We start from the raw sequence: 7,500 nt of genomic DNA on the forward strand, positions 1-7,500 counted from the left end.
CTGCGGAGCTGGCGGCGCAGCTGGAGGCCACTGCTGCTGCGAGGGCGTCGGTGGAGCAGGACGGCGAGAAGACCAAGGGCGCCTTGGAGCAGCAGCTCCGCGAATCCGAGGCACGCGCTGCGGAGCTGGCGGCGCAGCTGGAGGCCACTGCTGCTGCGAGGGCGTCGGTGGAGCAGGACGGCGAGAAGACCAAGGGCGCCTTGGAGCAGCAGCTCCGCGAATCCGAGGCACGCGCTGCGGAGCTGGCGGCGCAGCTGGAGGCCACTGCTGCTGCGAGGGCGTCGGTGGAGCAGGACGGCGAGAAGACCAAGGGCGCCTTGGAGCAGCAGCTCCGCGAATCCGAGGCACGCGCTGCGGAGCTGGCGGCGCAGCTGGAGGCCACTGCTGCTGCGAGGGCGTCGGTGGAGCAGGACCGCGAGAAGACCAAGGGCGCCTTGGAGCAGCAGCTCCGCGAATCCGAGGCACGCGCTGCGGAGCTGGCGGCGCAGCTGGAGGCCACTGCTGCTGCGAGGGCGTCGGTGGAGCAGGACCGCGAGAAGACCAAGGGCGCCTTGGAGCAGCAGCTCCGCGAATCCGAGGCACGCGCTGCGGAGCTGGCGGCGCAGCTGGAGGCCACTGCTGCTGCGAGGGCGTCGGTGGAGCAGGACCGCGAGAAGACCAAGGGCGCCTTGGAGCAGCAGCTCCGCGAATCCGAGGCACGCGCTGCGGAGCTGGCGGCGCAGCTGGAGGCCACTGCTGCTGCGAGGGCGTCGGTGGAGCAGGACCGCGAGAAGACCAAGGGCGCCTTGGAGCAGCAGCTCCGCGAATCCGAGGCACGTGCTGCGGAGCTGGCGGCGCAGCTGGAGGCCACTGCTGCTGCGAGGGCGTCGGTGGAGCAGGACCGCGAGAAGACCAAGGGCGCCTTGGAGCAGCAGCTCCGCGAATCCGAGGCACGCGCTGCGGAGCTGGCGGCGCAGCTGGAGGCCACTGCTGCTGCGAGGGCGTCGGTGGAGCAGGACCGCGAGAAGACCAAGGGCGCCTTGGAGCAGCAGCTCCGCGAATCCGAGGCACGCGCTGCGGAGCTGGCGGCGCAGCTGGAGGCCACTGCTGCTGCGAGGGCGTCGGTGGAGCAGGACCGCGAGAAGACCAAGGGCGCCTTGGAGCAGCAGCTCCGCGAATCCGAGGCACGTGCTGCGGAGCTGGCGGCGCAGCTGGAGGCCACTGCTGCTGCGAGGGCGTCGGTGGAGCAGGACCGCGAGAAGACCAAGGGCGCCTTGGAGCAGCAGCTCCGCGAATCCGAGGCACGCGCTGCGGAGCTGGCGGCGCAGCTGGAGGCCACTGCTGCTGCGAGGGCGTCGGTGGAGCAGGACCGCGAGAAGACCAAGGGCGCCTTGGAGCAGCAGCTCCGCGAATCCGAGGCACGCGCTGCGGAGCTGGCGGCGCAGCTGGAGGCCACTGCTGCTGCGAGGGCGTCGGTGGAGCAGGACCGCGAGAAGACCAAGGGCGCCTTGGAGCAGCAGCTCCGCGAATCCGAGGCGCGTGCTGCGGAGCTGGCGAGGAGGCTGGAGGCCACTGCTGCTGCGAAGGGCTTGGTGGAGCAGGACCGCGAGAGCACGAAGGCCACTTTGGAGGAACGGCTGCGTATTGTGGAGGCGCGAGCTGCAGAACTTGCTACTGAGTTGGAGGCCACTGCTGCTGCGAAGTCTTCGATCGAGCAGGATCGTGAGAGCAAGAGGGCGGCTCTGGAGGAGCGACTTCGGATTGCGGAGGTGCGCTCTGCGGAACTGGCGAGTCAGCTGGAGGCCACTGCTGCTGCGAAAGCGTTGGTAGAGCAGGACCGCGAGAGAACGAGGGCTTCTCTGGAGGCGCGCGTTGCGGAACTGGCGAGCAAGCTGGAGGCGACTGCTGCTGCGAAGGGCTTGGTGGAGGAGGACCGCGAGTCCACGAGGGCAACCTTGGAGGAGCGACTCCGGGTTGCTGAGGTGCGCGCTGCGGAGCTATCGAGTCAGCTGCAGGCTGCTGCTGCTGCGAGGGCGTCGGTGGAGCAGGACCGGGAGCAGATGAGGAGGGCTCTGGAGGCGCGCGTTGCGGAGGTGTCAACGAAGCTGGAGGCCACTGCTGCTGCGAGGGCGTCGGTGGAGCAGGACCGCGAGAGCACGAAGGCCACCTTGGAGGAGCGACTCCGGGTTGCTGAGGTGCGCGCTGCGGAGCTATCGAGTCAGCTGCAGGCTGCTGCTGCTGCGAAGACGGCGGTGGAGCAGGACCGCGAGAGAACGAGGGCGGCTCTGGAAGCGCGCGCTGCGGAGCTTGCAAGCAAGCTGGAGGCCACTGCTGCTGCGAAGGGCTTGGTGGAGCAGGACCGCGAGAGCACGAAGGCCACCTTGGAGGAACGGCTGCGTATTGTGGAGGCGCGAGCTGCAGAACTTGCTACTGAGTTGGAGGCCACTGCTGCTGCGAAGTCTTCGATCGAGCAGGATCGTGAGAGCAAGAGGGCGGCTCTGGAGGAGCGACTTCGGATTGCGGAGGTGCGCTCTGCGGAACTGGCGAGTCAGCTGGAGGCCACTGCTGCTGCGAAAGCGTTGGTAGAGCAGGACCGCGAGAGAACGAGGGCTTCTCTGGAGGCGCGCGTTGCGGAACTGGCGAGCAAGCTGGAGGCGACTGCTGCTGCGAAGACGGTGGTGGAGCAGGACCGCGAGAGAACGAGGGCGGCCATAGAGGAACAGCTTCGGCTCGCTGAGGTGCGCGCTGCGGAGCTGGCCAGTGAGCTGGAGGCCACTGCTGCTGCGAAAGCGTTGGTAGAGCAGGACCGCGAGAGAACGAGGGCTTCTCTGGAGGCGCGCGTTGCGGAACTGGCGAGCAAGCTGGAGGCGACTGCTGCTGCGAAGACGTCGGCGGAGCAGGACCGGGAAAGCACGAAGGCTACCTTGGAGGAGCGGTTGCGCGGTGCTGAGGTGCGAGCTGCCGAGCTGGCAAGCCAGCTGGAGGCCACTGCTGCTGCGAAGACGTCAGCGGAGCAGGAGCGTGCGACCACAAGGGCGGCTCTGGAGGCGCGCGCTGCGGAGCTTGCAAGCAAGCTGGAGGCCACTGCTGCTGCGAAGTCCGCGGTGGAGCAGGACCGTGAGAGGACCAGAGCGACCTTGGAGGAGCGGTTGCGCGGTGCTGAGATGCGCGCTGCGGAGCTGGCGCGCAAGCTGGAGGCCACTGCTGCTGCGAAGATGTCAGTGGAGCAGAACCGCGAGAGCACGAGGGCGGCGTTAGAGGAGCGGCTGCGCGCGGCTGAGGTGCGCGCTGCAGAGCTGTCGAGCAAGCTGGAGGCCACTGCTGCGGCGAAGGCCGCGGTGGAGCAGGACCATGAGAGGACGTGGACAAACTTTGAAAAGCAGCTCCGCGAATCCGAGGCGCGCGCTGCGAAGCTGACAGGGCAGCTGGAGGCAACCGCTGCTGCAAAAGCCTTTATGCAGCAGGATCGTGACAGGATAAAGACTGCTTTCGAAGAGCAGTTGCGCTGCTCTGAGGCGCGGGCCAAGGAGCTGGCTGCGCAGCTGGAGGCCACTGCTGCTGCGAAGACGTCAGTGGAGGAAGACCGCGAGAGGATGAGGGCCGCCTTGGAGCAGCAGCTCCGCGAATCCGAGGCACGTGCTGCGGAGCTGGCGGTGCAGCTGGAGGCCATTGCTGCTGCGAAGACGTCAGTGGAGGAAGACCGCGAGAGGATGAGGGCCGCCTTGGAGGAGCGGCTGCGCGGCGCTGAGTTGCGCGCTGCGGAGCTGGCGGGAGTCCTGGAGGCCACTGCTGCTGCGAAGACGGCGGTGGAGGAGGACCTCGAGAAGATCAAGGGCGCCTTGGAGCAGCAGCTCCGCGAATCCGAGGCGCGTGCTGCGGATCTGAAGACCCGACTGAAGGCCACTGCTGCTGCGAAGACGGCGGTGGAGCAGGACGGCGAGAAGATCAAGGGCGCCTTGGAGCAGCAGCTCCGCGAATCCGAGACGCGTGCTGCGGAGCTGGCGGCGCAGCTGGAGGCCACTGCTGCTGCGAAGACGTCAGTGGAGGAAGACCGCGAGAGGATGAGGGCCGCCTTGGAGCAGCAGCTCCGCGAATCCGAGGCACGTGCTGCGGAGCTGGCGGTGCAGCTGGAGGCCACTGCTGCTGCGAAGACGTCAGTGGAGGAAGACCGCGAGAGGATGAGGGCCGCCTTGGAGGAGCGGCTGCGCGGCGCTGAGTTGCGCGCTGCGGAGCTGGCGGGAGTCCTGGAGGCCACTGCTGCTGCGAAGACGGCGGTGGAGGAGGACCTCGAGAAGATCAAGGGCGCCTTGGAGCAGCAGCTCCGCGAATCCGAGGCGCGTGCTGCGGATCTGAAGACCCGACTGAAGGCCACTGCTGCTGCGAAGACGGCGGTGGAGCAGGACCGCGAGAAGACCAAGGGCGCCTTGGAGCAGCAGCTCCGCGAATCGGAGGCGAGTGCTGCGGAGCTGACGGCTCGGCTGAAGGCCACTGCTGCTGCGAAGACGGCGGTGGAGCAGGACCGCGATAAGATCAAGGGCACCTTGAAGCAGCAGCTCCGCGAATCCGAGGCGCGTGCTGCGGATCTGAAGACCCGACTGAAGGCCACTGCTGCTGCGAAGACGGCGGTGGAGCAGGACCGCGAGAAGATCAAGGACGCCTTGGAACAGCAGCTCCGCGAATCCGAGACGCGCGCTGCGGAGCTGAAGACCCGACTGAAGGCCACTGCTGCTGCGAAGACGGTGGTGGAGCAGGACCGCGAGAAGATCAAGGGCGCCTTGGAGCAGCAGCTCCGCGAATCCGAGACGCGCGCTGCGGAGCTGAAGACCCGACTGAAGGCCACTGCTGCTGCGAAGACGGTGGTGGAGCAGGACCGCGAGAAGACCAAGGGCGCCTTGGAGCAGCAGCTCCGCGAATCCGAGGCACGTGCTGCGGAGCTGGCGGCGCAGCTGGAGGCCACTGCTGCTGCGAAGACGGCGGTGGAGGAGGACCGCGAGAAGACCAAGGGCGCCTTGGAGCAGCAGCTCCGCGAATCCGAGGCACGTGCTGCGGAGCTGGCGGCGCAGCTGGAGGCCACTGCTGCTGCGAAGACGTCAGTGGAGGAAGACCGCGAGAGGATGAGGGCCGCCTTGGAGGAGCGGCTGCGCGGCGCTGAGTTGCGCGCTGCGGAGCTGGCGGGAGTCCTGGAGGCCACTGCTGCTGCGAAGACGGCGGTGGAGGAGGACCTCGAGAAGATCAAGGGCGCCTTGGAGCAGCAGCTCCGCGAATCCGAGGCGAGCGCTGCGGAGCTGGCGGGTGTCCTGGAGGCCACTTCTGCTGCGAAGACGGCGGTGGAGGAGGACCTCGAGAAGATCAAGGGCGCCTTGGAGCAGCAGCTCCGCGAATCCGAGGCGCGCGCTGCGGAGCTGGCGGCGCAGCTGGAGGCCACTGCTGCTGCGAAGACGTCAATTGAACTAGACCGCGAGAAGATCAAGGGCGCCTTGAAGCAGCAGCTCCGCGAATCCGAGGCGCGTGCTGCGGAGCTGAAGACTCGACTGAAGGCCACTGCTGCTGCGAAGACGGCGGTGGAGCAGGACCGCGAGAAGATCAAGGGCGCCTTGGAGCAGCAGCTCCGCGAATCCGAGACGCGCGCTGCGGAGCTGAAGACCCGACTGAAGGCCACTGCTGCTGCGAAGACGGTGGTGGAGCAGGACCGCGAGAAGATCAAGGGCGCCTTGGAGCAGCAGCTCCGCGAATCCGAGACGCGCGCTGCGGAGCTGGCGGCGCAGCTGGAGGCCACTGCTGCTGCGAAGACGGCGGTGGAGGAGGACCTCGAGAAGACCAAGGGCGCCTTGGAGCAGCAGCTCCGCGAATCCGAGGCACGTGCTGCGGAGCTGGCGGCGCAGCTGGAGGCCACTGCTGCTGCGAAGACGTCAGTGGAGGAAGACCGCGAGAATGTCAAGGTGGCGTTCGAAGAAGAATTGTGTGATGCGAAGGCGAAATTGGCTGGAATGGAGGTGGCGTTGAAGGAAGCGAAGTTGGAGTTTGAAGGTCGTGTCGGGGAGCTTGAAGGAGAGTGCGAGAAGCTGAGGAATGACAAGCTCAGGTATGCGAAAAAGGTTCAGTCACTTGAGTATCAGACGCGCATCGATGAGGCACGACTAAAGGCGCGTCGTGATGCGGTGCATCGAAAGGAGTGAGGCAAGGATGGTGTTGCGGAGAGCTCGTCGTTGTCTTGAGGGGGAGGTGTTCTGCTGCGTCGCCGGTGTTGCTGTAATGGTTTTGTGGCGGTGGGTAGAGCGCGATGCTGTTCTGCTGACTTCTTATTATTATACCTCCAATATTATATTGACGACGTCTTCGGACTGACACCTTGCGCGCGGTCGTGACGGAAGTTGCTGACTGCGCATGCTCGGTTTACAGTACCGCTGACGATGTCGTCGTCTTTGCGATTGCGAATCAGTGCTGCTGGTGGGCTAGGCCGCAGTTTTATCGAGATGCTTTTCCCAAAAAAAAATACGGGGTTCCTCCCTCATCGTCCACAAGTGTGATGAACGGGGTGTTCAGCAGCTCTTCTCGACACTACCGTTCGCACAGGCTCACGCGAAGGAATAACGTTGTTAGCTGTACGTTGAGCGAGGGCTTTCTCCACAAGCTCGCGTGCAAGGTATTCTGGAGGCATCGAGGGTCGCACGTGTGCGGTGATCTTCGGGCGAGATGATTGGTTCGAGCCCACGTATGGTGTTGGAAACCTGCTTTACTTTTGCTGGCGTTGGCGCTACGTTGACGTCGAGGTTGGACATCGAGTGCCGAGTCTAGTTGCGGTGGTCCTCTCGCTTCCCTCTTCTGTGGAAGTGCATGGCCTCCACTTTGATCCGGCTTTACAGTGTCTCTCTCGCTCTGGCCGTCCACCCCCTCTCCTCTCGCTACACACACAAACACGCACACAAACTCACGCTGGCGTGCATGAGCGCTCCCTTCCTGTGTCTACGTTCGCATGTCGCTTCCACCATGGCGGCGTTGGTGAGCTACATTTCTCTATGGCCTCGTTCACTTTCCCGCTGCGTCTCACAACGCGCATACGCCGACATGCGTGTGTAACGGCCATCGCTAACTCGGTCCAACCTCCTCATTGTTTGGTGAGGGTGGTGGTGACAACACACAACCACAGAGGACTTTTCGGCACGCAGCCTTGTTCAGTGCGCGCGCGCACGACCATCTTGCGGGACATACGCACATCGAAGACGGTAGCAGCTGCGACGGCAGTGTCACCCGCGACTCCTTAAAACTCAGACAGTCCTACCTGGTCGCACAGAGATACCCCCCTGCCTTCCTCCCTTCTCCATCACGCACACGCACACGCATACGCATACACTGAGGCAGATAGACAGCGACCCTTCTCCAGACACATCACACTCATAGATACAAGGCAACACGCGCACACCTGCGCACCTTTACCGAAGCTCACAACACGGAGAAAAAAAAAACAAATAAACATAGCACACGAATGCATCGACCGTCGCTGCGCTTTATCATTACTCTGCC

At 65.0% G+C, this 7,500-nt stretch overlaps 1 protein-coding gene across 1 annotated transcript in view; it reads left to right on the top strand.

Moving 5' to 3' along the window:
• The window catches only part of LMJF_14_1100 (putative kinesin K39), a gene marked incomplete at both ends in the record, with an annotated part of 8,298 nt that extends 2,143 nt beyond the window's left edge, over positions 1–6,155 (top strand). The window contains one exon of the mRNA XM_001687658.1: positions 1–6,155. This exon is cut by the window's left edge and continues 2,143 nt beyond it. Coding sequence (XP_001687710.1) covers positions 1–6,155 — 6,155 coding nt within the window.
• Between the last annotated feature and the right edge of the window lie 1,345 nt (positions 6,156–7,500).

The sequence above is a fragment of the Leishmania major genome, chromosome 14, assembly GCF_000002725.2.
Source record: "Leishmania major strain Friedlin complete genome, chromosome 14".
Lineage (NCBI taxonomy): Eukaryota > Euglenozoa > Kinetoplastea > Trypanosomatida > Trypanosomatidae > Leishmania > Leishmania major.